The sequence below is a fragment of the Anomalospiza imberbis genome, chromosome 3 (genome assembly GCF_031753505.1).
Source record: "Anomalospiza imberbis isolate Cuckoo-Finch-1a 21T00152 chromosome 3, ASM3175350v1, whole genome shotgun sequence".
Lineage (NCBI taxonomy): Eukaryota > Metazoa > Chordata > Aves > Passeriformes > Viduidae > Anomalospiza > Anomalospiza imberbis.
The window spans coordinates 52253924-52278263 of NC_089683.1; the positions used below are offsets into that span (position 1 = coordinate 52253924).

General features: G+C 36.7%; 1 protein-coding gene across 3 annotated transcripts in view; it reads left to right on the plus strand.

The window, feature by feature from the left end:
- The window catches only part of NKAIN2 (sodium/potassium transporting ATPase interacting 2), a 517712-nt gene that overhangs the window by 268917 nt on the left and 224455 nt on the right, over positions 1-24340 (plus strand). For all 3 annotated transcript variants that reach the window (XR_010997234.1, XR_010997235.1, XM_068184378.1), the window contains one exon: positions 6920-7000. Coding sequence is in view for 1 of the 3 variants with exons in the window: in XM_068184378.1 (XP_068040479.1) it covers positions 6920-7000 (81 nt within the window). In the remaining 2 variants the exon portion in view is untranslated. The remainder of the gene's footprint in view (positions 1-6919; positions 7001-24340) is intronic.

Consider the following 24340-nt stretch of genomic DNA (forward strand, 5'->3'; position numbering starts at 1 on the left):
CAGAGTTGTTTGTGGTTTCTTGGAATGGAAGTTTGTCGTTTAGTGTTGTGGGTCATATCTTCAGTGGTATAGTTGGACACTGATTTAGAAGCTGAAGAACAAATGTATGTCATGCAATACCAAAACCCACATTTCTCAATTTTTTGCACTAAAACCTAAAGAGCTGGGAATCCAAGAAACAGGAAATGAACAAATGAATTATTCAAGCTTAAGCATTAATGGACCATCAGGAAGTGTAGGATATAAGCAACACTACTTCTCAGAATATGTCTCTTCAGCAGTCCATCAGTGATATTTTACCCTCCTGATGTTTAAATTACTTTGGTATTTTTATTTATGTGGGGGGAAAAAAGGAGTATATATCTGCATAGTGAGGTATTACTATCTTATTCTTTATGTCACCAGCACAAGATTTTTAATGGGCTGTGTGATACTGGGAATTTTGCCTGCGAGAAGTTTGGCTTTCCAAACAGCAAGTGTAGAGTGATCTGTGACAGACACTGGGAAATGAACCGAGCTCTGAAAATGCCTTTCCTCTGAATTGAGTGCAATGGGAATCTAGATGCTGCTCAGAGGAGGACATCTGCATTGCAGACATCTAAATGTGGGCAGATGGATAGTACTCTGACCGTAATGTGCTCCATAGAAATTCAACTTATTTTATGCAAAAGGAGTTGGAGCCATGTCTTCAGAACAAAAAGCAAATCTCTGCTGTCCTTTCTGTTCCCAGCATAATTCTGGCACAAAGAGGGAACAAAACAGAAGAAACCAAAAGAAAGAAGCCCAGTGAGTCCCACTCAAGCTAGAGCTCCCTGGCTATGGGTAGATTGAGGGCTGACTGCACATCATATCAATGTACTTGGTTCTGGGCTGTGCCTTTATCCATTTATGACCTGGCCAGAACGTGCCTCTACTTTCCTCCCACCTTTTATGCTTATGAATCCTTCTCATGCACATTGAGGGTAAAATAGAGTTAATAAATAATATAAAATCAGGGCTTATAACTGCGTTCAAGGAGGTTGAAAGTTTGTACATAGCCATGGGGTGTATGGAAGCCTCTGGAAAGAAATTTTAAGCAGCATTTGGTCTGTATCTGCAAGCACTGATTGCTCAAGAGGACAAAAAAAAACATTCCAACAGCAATTTTCTGTTTGGTAGTGACCAATTCTGATGCATGTGACAGTTCAGCATCTTTCAGTCAGTCTTGGAAGAGGGCACTAATTGTTAAAGTGTAATGACAAGGAAATAAAATATCAGGCAGATTTTTTTTTTTTTTAATCTGAGGGAACAAAGGAAAAGAGAAAAAAAATGCATAAATATGTGACTGATGAAAGACTGAAGAGTCAAGGAATCACAGTGCTAACGGGTTAAAAATTTCCTGATAAACACAAGCAGAAAACTAGACTGTCATTGCAATTTGAGATAGAAAACTACAGCAACTCAAAATGGATGCTACAGAATCAATTCATATTTGCTTAGAAGCAGATGCTCACAAGGATAGACAGTGCTCTGAAACTATAGCCATGATTAAAAATAAATGAAAAAAAAAAAAGCTAGCAAGAAATATCTAAGTCTTAATGATAGGAATTAAGACTTAGATATTGTCTTAATATCTTAAGATATTAAGACTTAGATATAATGATAAGAATTCAGCCAAGCAAAACTAGTGGAAACTGCATGCTGTGACAAACAAGCAATGAAAAAAATCCAGAGAACTATGTCATTCTGCAGGACCTTCCCAGTACATTCAGGAATGTCAATGAACATTAATGAAGTTGAACTGGTTGCACAAAATCCTCTGCTGCCAGGAATATTATTTGTTGTCAAGACTACTGGTTTTGGCCCTGAGCTCTCTTCCAGTGAGGCCTGTAGGTAACTGCTGGGCACAGAGGACTTTCATCTGAATCATTAAAAGCAGAACACAGTCGCTCTTTTTGTTAGGTTCCTGAGAGCAGCAGTTCAGCTTAAAACATCTGGTCCTCACGCATTCAATCACTGAATCTCTGCTGGGTGAGAATTTGACTTCAGATTCCTCTTTGGAGTCAGGCTGTGGTTTCTGATCCTGCTCTGCACTAGAAGCTTCCCACTGATGTGTGGCTCCTGCTGGGTTCTAGAACTGGACTCTCCACCATGTTGTGCTGCCCATATCCTCATCAGCTCTCCAGGAAAAGCCTCAAGCAATGGGAATAGGAAGGAAACAGCAAAATGCACAGAGCAGATGAAACCAGAGATGGTGCCTACTAAGCGGCCACGTGAAGTCCCACTGTAGACTGATGTCCTTTCTGCTTCAGATGGAATTCTCACAGGGGAATCTAGGTGATTCTATCAGTTCCAGCCATATGGAAACAAGAGGCATAGATAGTACATTGATGCCAAGTATTCAGAATTTCACTTTTTATCATATTTAATGGGAAAGAGATAGGTTTGAAAATTGTATTTCTAAGTGATATATCTTCATCGACTGGGGAAATTAGGGGAAAATAACTTCAGAAACAAATATAATTATATTGTGGACAGTTCTTACTGCATTACTGGAAAGAGATGCTCTTCCCAGACATGCTGAACTCTAGGTAATCTTTGAACAACTCAAGTACTGTTGTCCAGATAGCATAAATAATCACATATTTAATTACTGTGATAAATGTAGTAATTATGATTTTAGAAATTCCTTCAGTCTCTTTTCCCTGAATAAAGCAGGATCTTGGGGAATATTTTCAGATTTGGAAGAATCTGAAACTAAAATTGTGTAGATTTCTAAAAATAAAATAAAGAGCAAATCATTAATGACAAGAACAATTCAATTGCTTTGAATTCCATAATGTAGGTCTCAGCCCTTGTATCCCCCAGACAAATGTGTTTGTAACCAATTCACATATCAGAAAAGAATTTGGAGGCAATAGAAATGCCATGTAAAGTTCTTTGGAAAAAAATAATGCTTTAATTAAAAATACTCATAGCTATCAGAGTTCCTGACTATTTATGCTTGAAAGGTATGAGACATATTTCTCCTTCAGGCAAAGTGTGACAAGAGTATTAGATGTGAGCTCTGCTGACCATGTTTATATCAAAGGCAGTGGCCTACCTGAACCTTTGCTTTTTGTGCCCTTGTGATAATTTTTCCATTTGGCTTAGGTGTTAAGTGAAGTGATTTAATTTCTTTGACCTCCAGTTTCCCTGTTAGTGCAACTTTGACAGAAGTGTGAAGAGAAATGTATAGGTTCTCAGTACTAGTACAGGTATTTTAATATCTCAGTTTTCCATTCCCCAAGAAAAAAATGCATGCTATATTAATTTTTGATGGTTCATAGTGAATGTAACTACACAGTATCAATAAATCATGAAATATCTAATTCTTCTCAAAATTCTTTGCAGAGGGTTATAAATTCATGTTTACTATTCAAGGCTTCAGTCTTAACCTTGTAGTTATACCTCTTTCCAGTGTGGATCTCCATAAAAATAATAAGCATCATTGTCACTGCTGTGCCCCTTCTTAGTATCTCCTGCTTGGTCAAGTGTGTATTCATCAAAGTTCTTGTCTTGCTGTTATGTGATTGCTGTAACATTGTGATGGCTTCTGTCAGATATTTCAACTGTCTTGAACTCCCACATATGAGAAAAAAAATACAGCTATAGCCCGATGAAGAACTCTTATAAAATGTGTTTCTAATTAGATACATATAATGGAGAGTGTCAGAGGGATTTGTTCACTGTCACAGACCTTCAGTGCTGAATTTTTTCAACAATTTGCTGAAGCACATAGAAAATAAGAGGCATTTATGACTACATGTGATGCAGAGATAGATGAGCTACATATGAAGCCTCTGAAATAAGGAGCAATGGGAAGCAGAAACATCCTTTTATTTCAAGGCAACCGAACTCACTCTTTATCCACCGAATTCAGGCAACAAGCACTTAATACAGCATTTCAAAAGAAAGGAGTTTAAAACATACTTTTGAAATACATTTTTAGCTTTATCTGTAGTCCAATAACAAGAGATTCTTGTTAAAAGAGTGTATATGAATGGCAGAAAAATGTGTCAGTTTTTTGGTGATAAACTTGGCAGTAAAAAAGAAAAGTTTTGTTTTTTCATGTAATAAGATTCTCTGCTGGCACAATCAGTTCCAAAGTTCTTTGGTGTGTTCTGTTGAATGTCCTATATTGCTGTTGCTTACATCCAATGGGACATGTTGTGCTATGAACAGCTGACTTAATGAAACCTGGTTTCCAGTGTCTCTCTCCCATAATTTTCCCCTTTCATGTTGACTGATTAATTATGATCTTGTAAGCCTTTTTCTGTGTAAGGACTTGATAGTGTCTATTCTCCTTTGTACACTCATTTTCCTGAATTTTTTGTGAATAAAGTATCTTCGAATCTTCTTGTATTCTTTTGTCCAATTAAAAAAAAAAAAAAATTCTGGAGTACAAAAAATCTTTCAAGGGAACAGAAATTGCACATTTCATATCTTTGAGAAACCAGCCCACATGCAGTATTTAGAATTTGCATTATAAGAAATCCAGTTATCTTCCTGTGTCAGAAGGAATGATTTTATTTTCTACATAAGAATTTCAGAATTATAATAATTGGCAAAAACCAACAAGTTAAAATGCTGCAAAGTTGGTTAACAGATCCAAATTAAGGGTACTGAATCTAAATTGATGTTTTCCTCTCTTTTTTGTAATTATAAAGCTTCATGCTACATGTGAAGAGGGGTGTACTGTGAGAAAGCTGCTGAAAATTAAATACTTAATATGTTTAATATCTCAAAGTTTTGTTTAAAAAAACTGAATTTGTTAAGATTCTGCAGCTGAACTAAGTTCCTATTTTCCAAAGTTCTATTAGCAGCCTGCATTCAAAGTGTGGATGTGGATTAGCTGGGCCATCTCTGGAGATATTCGGACCTCAACTGGATAAATCCCTGCAAAACTTGTGCCATGCTTTGAGCAGAGATTGGACCGTGTGACCTCCACAGAGTTCTCCTGACCTAAATAAATCTGTCATCTGTGACCAGAAAGAGCTGACCTATAAAGCATATGTAATCTGTATGCTTTAAATTACCTGAAATTACTTCTGTATAAAGCAATTCAAGCATTTATAGCTGTGTTAGCTTCCATTAAATCAAAACTATTTTTCATAACTTTTAAAAATCTGAATGTGGTCCAACTAATTGCTAGGCTGGATGGAAATTATTTTGCTATCTATAAAGATATATCTATATCTATAAAGATACATAGATATATCCTATAAGGATATATCTATCCTATAAGGATAGATATCTATCCTTATAGGATAGATATATCCTATCTATAAAGATAGGAAATTTGAACATGTCTAAATTTTGGTCATATTGGATATAGTCTCACTTTAAATCCTGGGATATGGCAGAGTTGTTTTATTTTCACAGTAGCTAGTGGATTAGATTGAAAATGGCATGTTGAATAATGGACAGTGCAAAGCAGAACATCACTTGCAAGAGAAATGCAAGAAGAATCCTGCATATGTAATTACTGAAAGAAGAGAAAGAGATTGTCATTCATGACAAACAATAGTTTGTCATGTATTGTTTTGTATGGAATGGATCGTATACAGTCCAAAATATAGTCTGCTTATTCAGAATGTGAACACTTGGAGGTGTGCAGAAAATAGTGCTTCCTGATTTGGAAAAGGAGCTATTAAAATGTAATCAGTATGGTTTGGAGAAAAGGCTACAAGAGAAGAGTAAGTCTGTAGATACTTGTGAGAAGTGGGGTGGTGATATAAAAGGAGAAAGCAGCTCTCAGCTATAGCAGGAAGGAAATGGTGTCATATTGCACATGTATGCAAGGCCTTGTGGAATGAAATAAACAAACATACAGAATTGAATTGTGGGCTAGAGGATGGCTAGCTATCAGAAAAACATTTGAAGACCCTGAAGTTTATTAGGTGATGGAATAATTTGTCAAAGAAAGTTCTTAAATACAAACATCAGATAAGAGTAGCAACAGCAGGTCAAACTTTATTGTATAGGATCCTCCAGCTTTACAACAGGGGAATGTACTTTCCAGTCCTAGCACATATAGTCTTATGTATACAAAACAGAAGCAGAATAATGGACAGAAGGGGAGAAAAAAATGTCTACCATTACTCACATCAGATAAATGAATAAGACATTTGTCAACTACCAATGAACAGATATTGCTTAAATATGAATGCTTCTCCTATACATTCTGAGACAAAAAAAAAAAAAAAAAAAAAAAAAAAAAATTAAAACCCCAAAGAAAACGGCAATTTAAAATGCAGTCTGCCTCCTGAAGGTGTTGAATAATTATGAACCTTGCTTTGAGAGGTCACAAAATTCCTCCATATTTTGTAGAAATATTGCAAAACATTAGATAGAAAGATAGATAGATAGATAGATAGATAGATGATATACAGGTTTTCTTTAGGCTATATATGCTTGGTATATATGCTTGGTTTCTTGAGACTAAATCTGAAGTGTTGAAAAAATCCAGGGCTACGTCAATTAGGCTGTTATTTAGTAAGTTATAGTTGAATGATCAGTTCTGCACTTCTAATATAATTAATGCAATTATATAATAACTACTAGTAATAACTAATATAATTGATATTACACACCTCTCTATTGTAGCATTTCCCATTTGAACAAAGACAGAGATACAGATTAGTCTCAATTAAAATGTCAGATGTATCACCTGTTTCCTGAGATGCAGGTTTTCTGCTGTGACTGAGTACTCACTAGGTCACTAGACACTGTGTCAGGGAAAGGGAAGAATGTATTTGTAATTCTCTCTTATGTGTAGCATTTTTATTCATAGGCACCATGCTTATAATCTGTTTTTGTCTTGGATTGAGCTAATGAACTAAATTTAACTCAGTTGAGAGTGAAATTGTTAATTCTGTTTCTCTCTTCCTCCCTACAGTATGCTGTCTGGCTGGTCCTTTGGGTTACATGGAACGTGTTTGTTATCTGCTTCTATTTGGAGGCTGGAGACCTTTCAAAGGTAATTTACCACAGGATACATTTAAGCCATCAACTCGTTGTTAACATGTCCCAGGCTGTGCTCTGTTTTACTCATTCTTTTATTGTTACCTAAATAAATGTCATAGTATGATGTAAATTTGGAATATTCCAGGTATGTTAAAAAATTTAAACCAGACAGTAATGAGTGTATACATTCCGATGCCCGCAACAATAATTGTATATATTCTTTAAAAGAAAATTACCTCTTTTTGTCCCCCTCAGTAGCCCTGCAATGCAAATTCCACCCATGTGAGAGACATTAATTAATGATATCATGAATACAAAACATTGCCATCTCAGGGGCAAACAAATATTTATTGTACATTTTAGCTTGTTGTTACTTAACTGAATTTCTTTCAGGGATAGTAGTATAATAGTTTTAAAACAAGGGATCTTTCATTAAATTCAGATGTAAATTCAGGTGCCAGAACAGATTGCCATTTGGCATCATCAGTGTTTTTTAAGTTTATGCTTCTGGTAAGAATTTTTCCTTGAACAGTTATACATAGTAAAAATCTATAGGAAAAATATATTTTCCTAAGAATTACATATTTATAGAGTTTTATTGACAGTGTGATAATCCATAAAATGGCAGTTGGTAATGGCCTCATACCAACACTCCTACTTTCTAAGGTGTTCCCAGAAAGCTGGCAATTTGTGGGATAAAAGATTAGCAGTGGCAACAATTTTTTTAGGGTAATATGCTTTAGTTGAGCCTAGTTATTGCTGAATTATGCTCACAGTGCTGTGAAGTGACCACCAAGGAGAATCCCTTGTGTCAAACACATCATATTGTCTTCTTGACTCAGATTTTAATTTTTTTTACCTGATTATAGGGAGTTTAGCCCACCTGTAAGTTCCAGATGTAATCCTCTGATCCTTTGTGAGTTACTGATACCTTTTTATTCAGAAGGTTAAGCACGATTATAGGAAGAATAAATGAGGCAAAGATACTTCCTTGCATGTTGCTTCTTTCAAATCACCCCCAAAGTACAAAAACTACTAGAGACAAGGTATTTCATCCCCATGTATTCTGTTTCTTCAAAGATGCTGACTTCAAAAGGATCAGAATTTCATTTCCTGAGGGTGTAAAATAATTTTCTTCAGGTAAAACGTTACCCTTACCTGGTTTTATACTTTCAGACAGGCCAAATCTCAGTAAAAGCTCTGCAAAAACATAGCAAATAAAAGAACTTGCATATATTATCTTTTATTTGGTCAAAATTATTTCTTTGTTGCCAGGAGAACTAAGATATATAACAAACCCGGCACCTGTTGTACAATTATTCTCAACTCAATCCACCCTCTTTCCACCTGCTTGTTTCAGCCACCTGCGTTCCTAAACTTGGAAATGTTGGGATGCTTATCTTGCCTTGGGAAGTGAATGGGGGTGGGAAAAATGGAAGAAGGAGAAATAGCTGTTTGAGTACTAGGTATAAAAACAGTGTAAGAACACTAATAAGTGCTAGTTGGAAATAAAATGGGCCACAACGGTACCTAAACCTTGAAATTATTTTTTTCTGAAGTATATAAATTGTTGCATCCTAGGTTTGGGTTCACATTATGGGTTTTTTCTTTGTTAGTTTTCCAGTTCTCTGTACCCTCGTGCATCCCCCGAGTTTTTCCCTACTCCTGTGGTTTCCGTGCCCGTCTCCCCGTTCTCGTGGTCCCACTCACCCCAAAGTCTCGTGTCCGCCCCTGCCGTGTTCCCATTGGTCGCTGTAGTACACGTCATCACCGCGATGTCTGTACCCATTGGGCGGGAGGACTCCCTGTCCACCCTGTCCCTTCCCTATTTCATCCCACTCCTCGGCATGCTCGAGGCCATTTGCGTCCGTGTGAAGCTGGGAGCGGCTGCAGCCTTTCCATCGCAGCTCTCGCAGCCAATAAAGCATCCAGCCGCCACGCGGACGGATCTGGATGAATTCCCTGCCTCTTTGTTTCTTCCCTTACGCCGACGGCAAAGCGCGGCCAACAGCCCACCCCGGAGCGCGACAGCAAAAGCGCCCGGAAACTGCAGCGAGCCCCGGCCCCGATGAAAATCTGAGATGCCCAAGCCAGGCATTTTGGAGCTGATCGGGGCAGACAAAAGTAAAGAGCAGCCGCGATAAATCATCATCTAGTATGTTTCCCAAACAGCCATAGGGTTCAGGCCTATATTTGAATGCAGTTTAATTTTTTATTTGGTCTCTAGAGGTATTATTTGCTCCAGTGATATGATCTGCCTTGAAATACCCAGTAGAGTGTATTCTTTCCACTTCAATTGGTTTTCAGAGCACCAGAGTTGGTAAAGAGAGGGATAAAAGGAAAAGTTCAGAGAAAAATGGATTTTAAAAAATAGTAGAGATCAACTCATTATCTACAGAAGATCTAATTCACATGTGGGGCATCAGGCATCATTCTCCTCTCCTTTTCAACTCAAATGCTACATCAAGACTTCCCCACATGGGAAATATTCTAGAATATCTAGTGCTTGGAAATATGCATATAATGCAAAGATACCCAACTGTTCAGGTTGATATAATGTAAACCCCCCCCCCCCCCCCCATTCTAGATCCTTCAGAGGCTTTGGCTGTTTTACACATGTAGGTATCTTACAGAATAAATAATTTCAAGTGTAGTGTTTCTCAGGAATATTCATAAATCTTGCACTGAATCTTCTTTATTATTTAAGTTTTCATCTGGGAATAAGTGCAATTTTAAATCTGTGGTGATAAGCCTGGGTATTTTCTTTGATGGAAATGGCATGTAGAACCTAGAGAAAAGCTCTGGGTCTGAACTAGAGAATAAAAAACAACCTTTAGGCAAGTACCAGAGGGATGCCTCTGAGGTTGTAAACCATGAGAGAGGATCCTGTGCAGCATGGCTTTAAGAATTAATAGGTTAAAATTACAGCCTAATAATAGTTCTGATTGGTATAGTTTCTTTTATATGCATTATTTATAGCTTGCTACAAAATAAAATAAAAATAAGGCAGGAGTTTTTTCCAAAGTTTTAAGAAACCTCTTATTCTATGTGTACAACAATTGTACACATAGAATAAGATGTGTACATCATCACCTGCTGAGAAAATGGAGCGGACATATTTCAATCGTTAATATACTTATTTTACTTGTGGGAGTGGAGGTCATGACATTTTTACAGCTTCTCCTTATTGTACTGAAACAGGTCTGTAAAGACTAAGAAATTTTCAGAACAATGAGATAAGCATCTCTAAAGAGACTGAGGAGATTCAAGGACTATTTGTGAACATCCATGTAAATCTGTTTCCATTATATACCTTTACAATCATAGATATCTTGTGGAAAATAGTGTCACACCAAGTATTTTTCTGTCCTTGAGGCACAGTTATCTTTGCTGAAACTCTATCACAGCAAGATGGAAAATTTATGGCTATGTAAGAATGATTTGTAACAAAGAGGAAGTACAATCACTTGTTCTTAACCTTGATTTTTATGTGAATCTGTGAATAAATGCCTAGAAAACCCATTTCACAGACTTACTTTTCAGTATTATTCTTCAAAAATATTTAATTAGTCTGTGTGTTGTTTTGCTTACTGGTGACTGCCATACTCTCTATAAGTAGGACTTTAAGGTGTCAGGACTGGTAATATTTATTTTAGTCTGTGGCTAACCAAATGTAGCACATGAAAAGCATAACCTCTTATCTTGAATGAGGCACATCTGAAGTACACTAGTGAAACAAAAAAAAAATGGAAAACATAATACAAAGCATTTCTGAGAAAATGTAATATTCCTATGATTTTTTTAAACCCGGGAAAGTACATAGGGAGATAAATTCAGCTATCTCAGAACAACAGCAAAAAATACTCATGTGATTAAGAACAGCACTCTTGATTCAAGGCATTTGAAAGCTTCCCCTAATGATGTCTAATGATATCACAAGCAGAAAATGAGCAAAAAAGAACTATCATATTCCCATTTTTAGTTTTGAAATGAGTAAACACTTTTTCCTGAAAGAAACCCTTTCCTGAGGTTGCACTGGTGCCATCACAAGCATGGGAGTGGGGACTCTGGTGCTGTCAGCTGCTGGAACTCAAGGCAGAGACTGGGTTTGGGGTGCTGGACTAGGAGGACCAGCTGGGCCTCATGGTTTAAAGCAGCCCTTGCTGCACAGGGTCCCATCCTTAAGTCAGTACTTATGGTTCTCTTTGCATTCAACTCTATTTGTGTGACCAGATCCAAGAATTCTCCTCTCACTGTCGCCTGGCTGAGCTCCAGAATCACTTCACTGTAGTCCCCAGAGTACTATGTGAATATGACCAAGAGTACATATCTGAAAAGCTCATTTTAACTGTCAAAATTGACTTAGTTTCTATTTTTATGGCATTTTTTATGTCTTCCTTATTTACAGAAAAAACTTACATTTACTCTATTAAATCATTATGTTGTACTTATATATTTTTTACACAAAAATCAGATGTTTGAAAGTCAAACAGTCCAATATCAAGAAATGCTAGAATTAAGATTGCTTGAATAAGCACGATTGAGCTCTCTTCTACATTCACTTTTACATACCTTTTAATGAAGAAGTCAAAACTGTATATTTTTTTTAATCTCTGTACCACATAGCCTATTTCAGAGATGAAGTTTTGGCAGTGGAGGCTGCCATACTGCATCTTCCTCTATATACTGCAGCTGTCAGAAGAAGCTCAGTAACAATATGAATGCAAATCCTGTACTTCAGTTCTGATCTGAAAACATGTAGAATAAGAATATCAAAGGTTAGGTACAGAACTCTAGCACCTAAGGTCTCTAAGCACAGAAGTCATATTGTGTACATAGATCACTGGGTGTAGTCAAACTGTGATTTCTCATTATTCATTACACAGGTCTGAGCAACTGTTCTTAATAAAAAGAAAAAAAAATCTATTTGCATTCAAATCATGTTACTTCTTTTCCTATATTGCTCTGTACTGCAACAGAGGGAACTTGAAAGAATAAGTTTAAAATATGCACTTATTTAAAATTGAAATTGTTAAATATAATGCAAAGAACTGAATTTTCTGTAGTTACTAAAATGCAAACATAAAGGAAAATATATAATCAGGTTGTTTTCTGCCAGAAGTTTTAAGGGAAATTAAAGGTTACTGAACACTTTCTCTCCTACCCACTACAAATAACTGGAAATATAAGATAACTTAGACTTACAAAATCACAGACTTATTCATGCTGGAAGAGCCCTCTCAAGGTCACTTAATCCGGTCTCCTGCTCAGAGCAGCGCCAGCCTAAAAGTTCTATCATGCTGCCAAGTTTTAGCCAGTCGAGTTTTAGAAGTCTTCAAGGACAGAACTTTCACAACTTCTCTATTTCTTAACCATTGTCATTGTAAATTTTTTTCTCCTGATATGCAGCTGAAATTTACATTGCTGCAATCTGTGGCATTGCCTCTTGTGCTTTCACTGTGTGCCTCTGTGAAGAGTCATGCTTCACGTTTTCTAGCATTCCCTTTAGGCTTTTAAGTGAAGTTGAGTATTTAGCTTTTCATTTGTTCTTTCTGTAGCTGACTTCCTGTTTTCTAACCACAGATAGTTCGTTGTACCTCACAAGAAAAACACTAATTATCTTGTAATAAATAAATAATATCTTCACATCTCACACTTTTGCTTTACTATGACAGAAAAATGAACGGTCTTCACACATATGTAAAGCTATATAGTATCTTATGTATATAGGTTGTCCATGTTTGGAAAAAGTAGTAACACATTCAAAAAGAATTAAAGTCCTTTAGTTCAAAGACAATTCAACTTATACTAATATTTAATTTTCCTTATATTGTATTTAACAAGCTACTGAAAATCTTGTGTATAAACCCTGCAGTCTAGTAAAATGCTGCAAATATGTATCTCTTCCCTATTCCTGCTGAGGTAATCAGGAGGGTTAACCAAAACTTGGTGAAGGCTCCCGAGTAACTGCTAGGAGGAGTAGGAAGACAGTATCATGGCGTTGTTGGGGAATGCACTTGGAAAGAGAGTCAGCTCTGCAGAGCTGGAGGAATGAAGATTTAGGGAGAGAGTTTGCTGCTGTTTCATTATCTGCAAGTACTGCCCGCTGTGTAGCTGGAGTGCAAGCTGGTCTGTTTTCCATATGATGAAATCAGAGGAATAAAGACAAATGTAAGAAATCATGTCCAGCTGCCAATGTGCACTCTGTTTAAAGTCAGTGTTTATGTACTCATGGTCATGGTTCATAGTAAAGTAAAGCCAGAAGGGACTTCAGGATACAAACATCAGTTCTCCTGCCTCCAGCCAGACCCACCCAGCAACCTGCACTATGGGAGAGCAGCTGATGCAAATGATCTCAAGGAAGAAATGAGCAGTTTAGAAATCCACCTACAAATGATGCTCATCCATTAGCAACTTTTCATCAATGAGAAATCCTCCTTTCCCTTGTTGATCTGAGATGTTAGTCCAGGATTAGATAGATATAGCTGACTTTTAGTGGCTGTAGAACAGCCCATTCTTTCTCTTTTCCTTTTCCATTGGGTTACTCTAATGAGAAGAGGAAGAGGCAGCAATGGTTGTAGCACCTCCTGTCAACAAATTAGCGCCAGTCCTGCATTGCTGGTGGAAATAAATGGAAAGGGTGGGAGGATATAGGGAGCCTATTTTTCTTCCAACTGTTCCCACTTGTCCCTACCATCTTATTGCACAAAATTATAAGGACCAGCCAGAAATAGACACCTTGTAGTAAGCAGTATTTTTCCATTTGAATATCCCAAGCTTGGCAAGCACACATCCAACTATGTGTCTGACTTTCATATACCACTGCTTGGATTGATACCTAGTTGCTCTGAAATCCAGTTTATATCCATATGCAAATTAACTGCAATAATGCAAATTACTTCAGGATATGATTTGCATAGCTTGTCACTCATGCTGCTAAAAAAACATGCTGGCTATGAGTGCTGAACACTATGCAGCTAGTATGCTCTGATTTTAAAGGGAGGGCTCCATACATAGATGAAGGTGAGGAAAGAACTAAACAAAAGAAATGGATATTTCATCTTCAGCATAACTCGGTTGTAACAAAGCAATGAACTTGGAAAAAAAGATTGAACTTACACCAGTTATGCATTCATTCTACATTACTTTGTGTCCATTGCTGTAATCGTTATACTGCTTTGATTCCACATTTGCTAATTATTTTTGTAAAGCAGTGGTCATTAGCAGTTAAATGTCAATGTCATACATACTCTAATAAAACAACCTGTGGGATGGTTAATTTTGAACATATTACCTTCCTTGGATGTTGTTTTAACAGATGTCCTGTTAAGATAACAGAGAAATTAAATTAGTTTTCATCTCAAAAGCATCTGGTTAACTTTGTAGGTAAATGCCTTTGAGCAATAAATCTGACCAGGGTTTTCAGATAAATAGCAATCAGAATGTTTTAAGTAAATGACTTTATTTTTTCACTTCTATTACTTAGGGCACATTTGACATGCTTGATCATATATCTAACAGATGAAAATTGAAAATAGTGCTGGCAACCAGCAGTGTTAGGTTATTCAGGGGGTAGTTTCATGGGTAGATACTATTAAGCATGCTTATAGCTTCAGAAAATTTAGTTCTGCGGCAATTTTTAAACCTCAAGATCTTTACCAGCTGGAAAATAACTGGTTATAAAGTGTAATCTGTTTAATACTGTAGACATAGCATATGGTGGAATGCATTTAGATAGAAGTGGAATTTTTCATCTTTTTAATGGTGAAGTAAATTGTGATAGCAAATCATTCACAGTATAGAAAAATATGAAATATGATTGTATATATTTTCCTAATTGTAACAGTTTTATCTTTTAAAATCCTGGTACATTTATTGAGTTTATGAATAAACATACATCTTCCTGTTGATTTATATACGCTCACTTTTCCCACAATTCAATAGTTTTGCACCGATTATCGGAACACATAAAAATAAATATAGTGACTGGTTAGATGATAATTCCATATGATGATTTACTTATGTGTGTGTTTACATACATATTGAGTACCTTAGTTATGATGTTAAGATTGGTAAGCATGCACTTTAGCATGTACCTTAGAGCTGCATATATTATAGTTACATTAAGGTTTTCCTATATCTGTAAAGGCAGTCCATGAATAGTTCTGCAAGTCTTTCAAATGTTACAGCCAAGACATTGCAGAAAAATATCCAAATATATATTTATGAGATTACTTTTTAATATTTATTAATTATATTGCAGTACCATCTAGTGGCCCCATTTTGATATCAGGGTGCCATTATACTGTGAGCCCTAGACATACATAATATAAGTAAACCTTATCCTAAATGGTACATACTCTTACTATGTGATTCTGTGAGAATGGGAGATGGAAACCAAAATATAGTAGATTGCTGTGAGAATCCAAAACAGTATTATATCTTTGGAATTCTTAATGAAGTCTGGATTTTCACAACTTTCTTGTCCTATTTTTCCCCATGTTTCTCATGCCTGTGAGGATTGATAGCTGAGTGACACAAAGCCCTACTCTTGCAGCATTTTATGGTCACTTTGGTGAGGAAAACACTTCTGTATGCTGCAGTGCACCATTGCTAGCACTTCACCAGTTGTTCAAGGCACTGGGGGAAAAACTGTAGATTTTGCTTAAAACTGAAGATCAGAAGCTGAATTTATTTCTAGTCAGGCAGATGCTCAGAAGATCACAACTACAGAATGCATGTTTGCTGTGACAGCTCGTCTGAGCGTTGTCCACGCCTCTCATACACAGTACCTTTAGTATGGCTAGATTGAGTCAGCTGTGGACAAGGGCTGAAGGGGATTTACCATACTTGAAACTTTACCATACTTGAGGATTTACCATACCTGCCAGAGCAACCACTAATCTTTTGTGAAAGTGTAAAATCATACCAAAATATGCTCTGCTTTTTAATTTTCACTGTCTCATAGTGTCAGCCTTGTGACATTACTTATTCTTTTGGGGTATGGGTGCAATAATTTAACATAGACACTAAGAATTTTTTTGTTCAAAATATTTTGTTCTAAATCTGCAATGGCTAGTATATATTTTCCCCACATCTACTCTTCATCTAAATATAAGTATGTAATTAACCTTCTAATTAGAATCTATCAAATAAAGTCCATCTTTTGAACCAGGGGTCTACCAAAAATTTGAAGGCACCACTAAACCCATGCATTTTCTGTTATTTGGAATTTCTAAAGGAAGCCATTCTGATGCTTATGTCGCTAAAAATTATGCCAGTGTTAATCCAATAGGAAAATGAAATTCTTTATTGCCTTCAGCATCTTTTTACATATGGATGAGCATTTATTGAACCTGGGAAAGCAGTGTGAGCTATGAAGTACTCTCCGTTTTTGATCCTGTTTAATACAGAAACCCCATACTCCTTTCTCACTACTGCAATGGGCAACGGGCTCACAGGCCATGCACTGAAAATGGTTATGGTGGCTAATCACCTTTTACAGCAGTTCATCATCTTATAGCACTCTATATTTGCAGATGTCCTTCTGCTGGAGGCCCCCACTCCCATGCTCCTTCCGCTTGAACACTCATGGTCTGTCTCCGGGCTGAAAATACAGGTGTGCCTTCAGGCACTTCGAGCAACCACATAAAATTTGTTCTTACACAGACACAACTTTTCACTGAAGCATGTGAGTAGCTCCTACAAAAGGCGCTACTAGAAAGCTAAGGAGACAGTAATGTGTTTAAACTGACACAGATATTTCAAAGTGAATGTCTACCCTAGTCACAGAGCCATGCCACGCTTTCTGCACCATGAGAGAATTTATACTCACTAGATAAATTTCCTGGAACATTTAAACAGGTATTTCAAATTTCAAGAAGCATGTTGGAAGACAAAACAAAAATTAATTTTTCTGCTTGCTAAACAGTGGAAATATTTTAAATATTAGTAATCTTTTTCATGTCATTTTCTTCCTTTCTCATTCCCATGAAAAGAATGTCTCCAAAACTGGTACTGAAAGGCAGTGGTCTGTGGTATATGGATAAGTGAATTAACTAATGTCAACTTCAATAACAGTGTAGGATTAGCTGATGATTTTTTGATAATTGTAATATCTCTCAAAAATATTCTCTCCCATTGACTTCAGTGCTGTCACACTGCAGTTGACAACACACTCACAATTGGTTTTGTTGATTCTGTACGCTCAGAATGAAGCACTATATATGAAAAATATTTTATGTCCTTTCCTAATAACCCATTAAACTCAATGATTACCTTAGTGAATTTATCCCCAGAGGATAAATTTATTCTAGTGTTGTTTTCAAAACTTGCTGCTACTACTTCAATTGCAGTAATTTAAGGGGCATCCGGTCTGTTCAGGAGTGCTGTAGTATGGTGCCACATCCCTCCTCTCAGACTACCACAAATACCTGTTTGTTTAGGAATTGGATTCCCTGTTTCGAGGGAAGGATTTGCTTGATTGAGTAACCTTATTTGGTTGGAATTGAACTAAAGTGTGGTTTATTGTGGGTTTTACACTAAGAGCCTGTTCTTCAGCAGGCCAAAGTATAACTCAGGCTATTTTTTTCCACCCTACAACAGGTGAGTAATTCAGCAATGTGCTGTGTCGAAGTATCTCACTGGTGTCTTTAAACTGCCAATTAATCCTTTTATAGAAAAGCTGCTGTTTGCAATGCAGAAGGAGAATAAGATCAGAGTGTTAAAAAATATCTAAAGCACGTCATCTATGGATAATTTGAGATATACCTCACTACTCAAATGAAAAAATTAAAGGGGTTAGATTTGTCAAGCTTTTTATCATATCATAAAAGTGAAGGGCTCTTCTTTCGTAGGACAGCCTCATAGAAGGCGTCCTTCTGTGACTTCCAATCAGATGCATGGAGCACATCCTCTCTCTCTTTTCTTGGCAATTTTATACTTGTCATGTCTCTCTTTTTCCTCTGTCAGCTTATTAAAGCTGATCACTTTTTATCTTGCCTTTGCTCACCTCTGGCGCATTCCTCTGACGCTTAGCACATCCAGAGGTATTCTATCTTGATTTGGCTAAACTGGAAAGGGGTGTTTTTTATTTGGGAGCACAGGGAAACACTGTATTTGAGTTCATTTAAGTATTTCTCTTAACCACCATTTACAGAACACACTAACTGTTGTTGCTCTTGACTGCCCACTGTAACCAAATGCACTTGAATCAAAGTGTCCCACAAATGCTCTTAAATCACAAGACATTTGTCCTGAAGCTGCAATGATGGAAATAGATTTGCATTAGGTGGAGAAGTTAAGCAGATGGAACATATTTATCTTAAAATTTTACTTAAAGACATATATTTTCCCTCATTGGAATGACAATATGAAGTTTCGCAGCGTCTTGTGGTGTTTTCCCGGTCCCCGGGCAGCTCCGGCACCTAGAGCGTACCACCTCTCTCCGGGACCTGGGATCACCGCGTGTTTCCGGACTCGGCTCCATGCCACTGTCCAGGCGGGGTTGGCCACGGATTCTTGCCACCGCGAGCGAGAGACACCAGTAAAAAGTGAAGGAACCTCCAGATTCCCTATGTGTGGAAGGCTGAAAGTCCTTTATTGTCGCAGGGAGCTGCACAGAGACGCCGCGACCCGCTTCCAGCTGGCGCATGAGGAAAACAGCAGCCGGCATTCTGAGGCACGGAATTATATGGGGGGCAGGGCGAGGAGAGCAGGGGCCCTCCCGCCCAATGGGGGCAGGCGCCATGGCGATGACATGGACCATGGCACTCAACGGGGATGCGACCGGGGCGGACCCCGGGCTCTGGGGTGAATGGGGTTGGGAGATCAGAGTGACGGGCACTGAACCCTCCGGGCAGGACGGGGAGTGGTCACAGGAGTGACAGCAGAAGCTCCAACAGTCAGGGGCCCAGAGTCAACAGCCGCAGGGGGGGAAGAGAAACACGGGGGGGTGCATGGGGGTACACAGAACACGGCTAGCTAACAGATCAGAACCCCTACCCTAAACCCCAAACCAAGATGCAACAAAGTTTATGCCATATTGTGTGTGGCATAATAATAGAAATTGTAATGAAACATTGTTGAATATATTGCTGATATAATCAAAGTAATATACAATATAAAAACTACTTGCACAAGTATTCACATAAGAATTATGTAAAAATTCATACTGAGGGTTGTGAAAATCTTATCAGTGATTATCATCTATGCAATTTTACGTAATCCTAGGTGTTCAAGTGGCCATGTAAGAAACACTGCCAAGAGCAATACTGAGAGGTTCCTCCACTGGAACAGCTTCTTCTTAAGCCTAGAGAATTAACTACTCATTTTCACTGAAGAACCGACTTATACATACATACATATTACATCAGTATTTTCCACTTCCTTTAAAGTATTTCGATCACAAAACTACATCCAACTCAGCACAAGGATATTCAACATAGCATAATTTGCACAGAATTAGAAATCTTTGCAGCTTCTAAATGTGCATTTCTCATGGTTGACAAACAATGACGGGGTTAAAAGCATGAGATATTTCCTAAAGCTAAACTTCTGGCAGTTGTGTTTTCTTTCCTGAATTCTGTGGTTTTGATTTTTAATAAAGGAAAAAGTCATGAGCTCAAACAGCTGTTTGGAAGAAGAGGCTACAGGAGAGCTCAGTAACAACAGATTATGATACTATATAATTATGTTTTTTTTCTCTTCATTAGCATATACAACCTGCAACAGGAATGAGAATATAATGATAATTGCCAGACTCTTGGGTTTTCACATTTGGAAATAGTGTAAAGTACAAATCAAAAGTAATAGGGATTACTTCAAGAAATGTCTCTGTCTGCATAGTGAAAGCAGGAGCTTGTAGCAGACTGAAGATTTAATTTTGATTTTAAATTTCTGGCAAAACATCTCCAGGAGATAATAACATTTATTCTCATTCTGGTCTCAAAGTGAAGTTGAGTATAGCACTCATTCTTTAACTTGCCATTAAAGGATGTTTGTCTGTGTCACAGCATGTAGCATTAATGATAGATTCTGCAGAGAAAAGTTGCTGCTATATGAAAAATCACTGAAGACTAATGTTTATTGAAAAAGCTTACATGGGAAATTTCTTTGATTCCTGTAAACATTTTATTTAGCTTTAGGCAATATTTTCATTTTTTCATCAGCACAGTAATGTCTCCATTAAAAAGAATTTATAAAAATAATATCTTTTTTTACACTGATATCTCTGTGTGCTCTATAAGAAAGTACTCCTTTGTATCCTTTCATAAAGAGTCATGTTTTCAAAGTTGGTAAGTGTCAAGTACCATCTCATAGAGGCAGTGCAAAATACTAAGAGAACTTGTGGCAAATGAGTGTTGTTTCACATATAACTTAGATCTTTGATAATTCTAAGCCTAAAAATTATTTTCAAATACTCAAATAATCTTCCTTCTCAGCAGGACATGTCCTGGTGTCTTGCTAACCTCCCATACCCATAGGATATGCCCCTTTCCCATGTGTAATCTTTCACTCTCCCTTACTCCTTCTTTTTACATTTCCCCTGTTTTCCTGGACACCAGCCTGATGCAGGTGGTGCTGAACTGAAACATTCCTTGGAGGTCCCTGTCTATATGCCTAGACTGCCATCATAGCTCAGAGGAGATACCTGACTTTTAGGCAGCTGAAGTTAAATGAGCTGAATCCAACCCTAAGTGCTTATCACCCACTGAATTCATGCTACTTAGGCACTAATAGGATACCTTCCTTTACAATGAGCTTCTAATATATTTAAAGATCTGGTGGCATGGAGCCTAAATTTCATTTAAATAGAAATTTAATTGTTTAGTCTGTTAGTAATTTCTGAAAATTAAGCCTGAGTTCTAGCAAAAAAATCCTTATCCTTTCTTGAAAATCCTGCATTTATTGATTTGCCTTCAAGAAAAGGAGAAAGAATGGCAATGGTGGAGATTTCATTTATAGACATACTGAAAAAGGGCTTCTTGTTTTCAGTTGGAATTACATAGTTTATTTGATTCAACTCCTTCATTGATTATAATTTTGTTTCAGAGTAAGGCAGCGATGCCGCAATTGAAATAAATTAAAACCTACCTACCATACCCATGAAACAGTGTGAGTCGGTTTTGAAAACCTAATAGAAAACACCATACTGACTTGCATATGGATAATAAGCTTTCGGTTCAGAACATGGAATAACTGAATTTCAAAACCTGAAATACTTAAAAAGGCAAATGAAGTAAAGTACATGCTTCAAAGCAAAAAGCAGTGTCAAGAATTTGTGCCTCTGTATTGTTTGGACTATAGAAGACACTTATAACAAGACAAATTGAAAGACTGCATGAAAATTCAAAGCACAAGATCTAAGATTCCCAATATGAGGAAGGGGCATATATTCAGCATACTGAAAAATTTAAGACTAAATTGTTATTAACGTCTGTTTCTTTTCTGTAGTATTTCCTTTTTGATGGGCTACATGGTACATGTTAGATCAGGTAAAAAGGAGAAAGAGGCAAACTTTTCAATATGTAAGTCTTTGAGTGAATAAATATTTTATTTTACTTTTTTTTGAATTAATATCAAAGTGCAGAAATGTAGAACTCCTGTATTTTATGCATGAAGAGTCACATGGAACTATGTTAAGTAAAAACTCCTTTGGGATTATTTACTTTATCATTAGAATGAAAAAGAAAAAAACAAAAACAGATAACCAAATTACATATTCATGTGTTGTTCCTAAGTTTTGAAAAAACACCTATGAGGCCAAAATGTCCTGTCCCTTTTTCTCCTCTATTAAGGTGATGTTAAATTGCCCAAAAATAGAATTACAGAACCATGAAGATTGAAGATATCTGCTTATAATATTTGAAATATTTCTTGGACATAGAAGTTTATAATGCTATTTGACCTTTCTTTAACACTTGGTTAGCTAAGTGATTTCTTATAAAGTAATAAATGTGGTAAGTACATCTACAACAAATAAAATTTAATGTGTACATTACATAGTAATATGTATCATTACCATGTAACCTGGTTTTGCATGCATGTAGTCCTTCCTAGTATCCAACAAAAATTATTTTACTGACTATCTGGGACTTTTTCTTAATAAGCAGGACAAACATTCCCTTTATTTTACTGTTTACATGTTAAAACATATTTGTTATATTTGTTATGTTGATTCTTCATTTTTCTTCACTGCTGTTGACAAGGTGGGGTTTTTTTCATGTTTTCTTATTACTCATATTTTCTATGTATTTTATTCTTATTGTAGTCCTCTGTATTCTTTCCATATACTCTGCAGTCTTTTTAGTATGGAGTATTTAAAAAAAAAAAGCTATCTCAGTTAAGACTTCCCCAGCACCAAGTAAAGCTGACCTATAGGACCTTTAGAATTTTATTATAATAACTTCCATTAAGTGTTACTGAGTGAGATTTTCTTGATTTTGCCCAATGCTACAGTGTTGGTTTTCATTTCTGAGTCACCACTACAATCTCCTGCAGTTCTCTGCCGTATTTTACTGCCTTGCCAAATGTTACTTGCTCCCATTCTGTCTGATTTCTCCTGCCTACAAGAAGCACTTTGCTCGTTTCTTTATTTAATTCACCTTGTTGTTCTTCAGTTTGCTGAGATCTGCCCTCTGCAGCATTTGCTATCCTTTTTCTGCACTATATAAACAGTGTTAAATCCTATCATCCAATAATTACTGAAAAAATGAGTTGAATACGGAGTGGACACCCACCTTCCTCTTCAAACCTTTTCTCAGCTTAACACCCAAACATCGATTTTTTTTTTTTTTTTTTTTTTTGATCAGTTTTTGAACCAGCTGTGGAAGTTGTTCTGGTGATTTACATGCACTGTGCAATTTCTTAGTATATAAGGGATATCACACAGCCCAGTGTCATAAGATGGAGTAAATTCGGTCTCATCTACTGTTCTGCCTCTCCAAAACCACCACATCCAAATCACCTGTCACAGAAGAAGGACAGTGATTTTAGGAAGAATTGCTCTTGATAACTCATATTTATTTTACTATTTCATAGGTGCACAGGGATTGATTGATTAAAAATTTTGTTATAGAACCTCAAGATCAATTACTAATTCACTTTTCTAAAACTGTGAAAACAGTGGCTGTCTTACTGATAGTTACTTCATCAGCTTTTTTCTTTAATTTGTTCAGCTTTTTTTTCCCTTTTTTTTTAGTCAGAAACTTCAGGTGAGATCATGTCCCCGTTGAAGTCAATCTATGGGGGGATTTTTATTCAATTTACTACAATGAGGCCAGGAGCTAACACAGACTCTTCAAGGGCTTCTCAAAGTGCCAAGTTTCATCCCTAAAAGCAGGATGATGTCTCGAGAATTCTGCACATCAAAAATAATTTCATAATGGAAGTGAATATTTTTATTTCATTGATATGGAAATCATGTTATGGAGCAAGCATCATGAAAGCATTCATTGTCTAAACTGACACTATGAAAGCCATTCATAGATAATTTTCAGCCTCACCAAAATGTCGTTAATTTAGATTTAGTGAAAAAGGTGTACTTATCATCAAAAAACACATATAAACATATGAGTAATAGTATGAGTTCTGTTTTGGTTTTTCACTTTCATATTTCTATGTAACGGGAAAATAAATGATGTGCAAATCTTAGAGGATCTGAATATGTACATGAAGAAGGAATCATTTATTCATCTATTAAATATAATCTGCTCACCAAATAAGCCAGTTATTTAACTGTCTTAACGGTGGAACAGGAGCACAACTTTGTAGTTCAAATCACTTTACTGAACCTTGGGAGATTTAAGTCCACTTTTCAGCTCTGACTCAGATTTCCTGCAAATCACAGCTTTTACCTCAGCTTTTGCTGTCAGTTCCTGCTACTGTAAAACAAGATGCTTGCAGCTGCCTGCATGAAAAGGAAACCACCATAGTGAGGTTAAATTAGTATTCCTTAAGTGCCTCACAGTATTAGTGGAGCCACCCCACTCTGCTGTTGCACCATGTCTAGTCCTGTTCATGAAAGTGGAATTACTTGAAGCCTTGATCATAGAAACAGGTCCCTTTAAGTTTTCTCATGTATGAATTTTTCCTTTCCTCAGTACATCTTCAGCCTACTGCTAATAAGAAAACTAGTCAACAATATAATTAATCATTCTCGTGCTAATGTTTGTGATGACTTTATCATAGCTTGTATATTCAAATTATTTATTGGACTTTATGGAAAAAATCTTTTTTTTAGAAACTGTTCACCAAATGACTGACATTTTGAAGTTTGGCCCAAAATATTTTTTGTTTTTACTGGTTTTTATTGTAATTGGATTACATGAGTCTGTCTGGCATATTGGGTTTA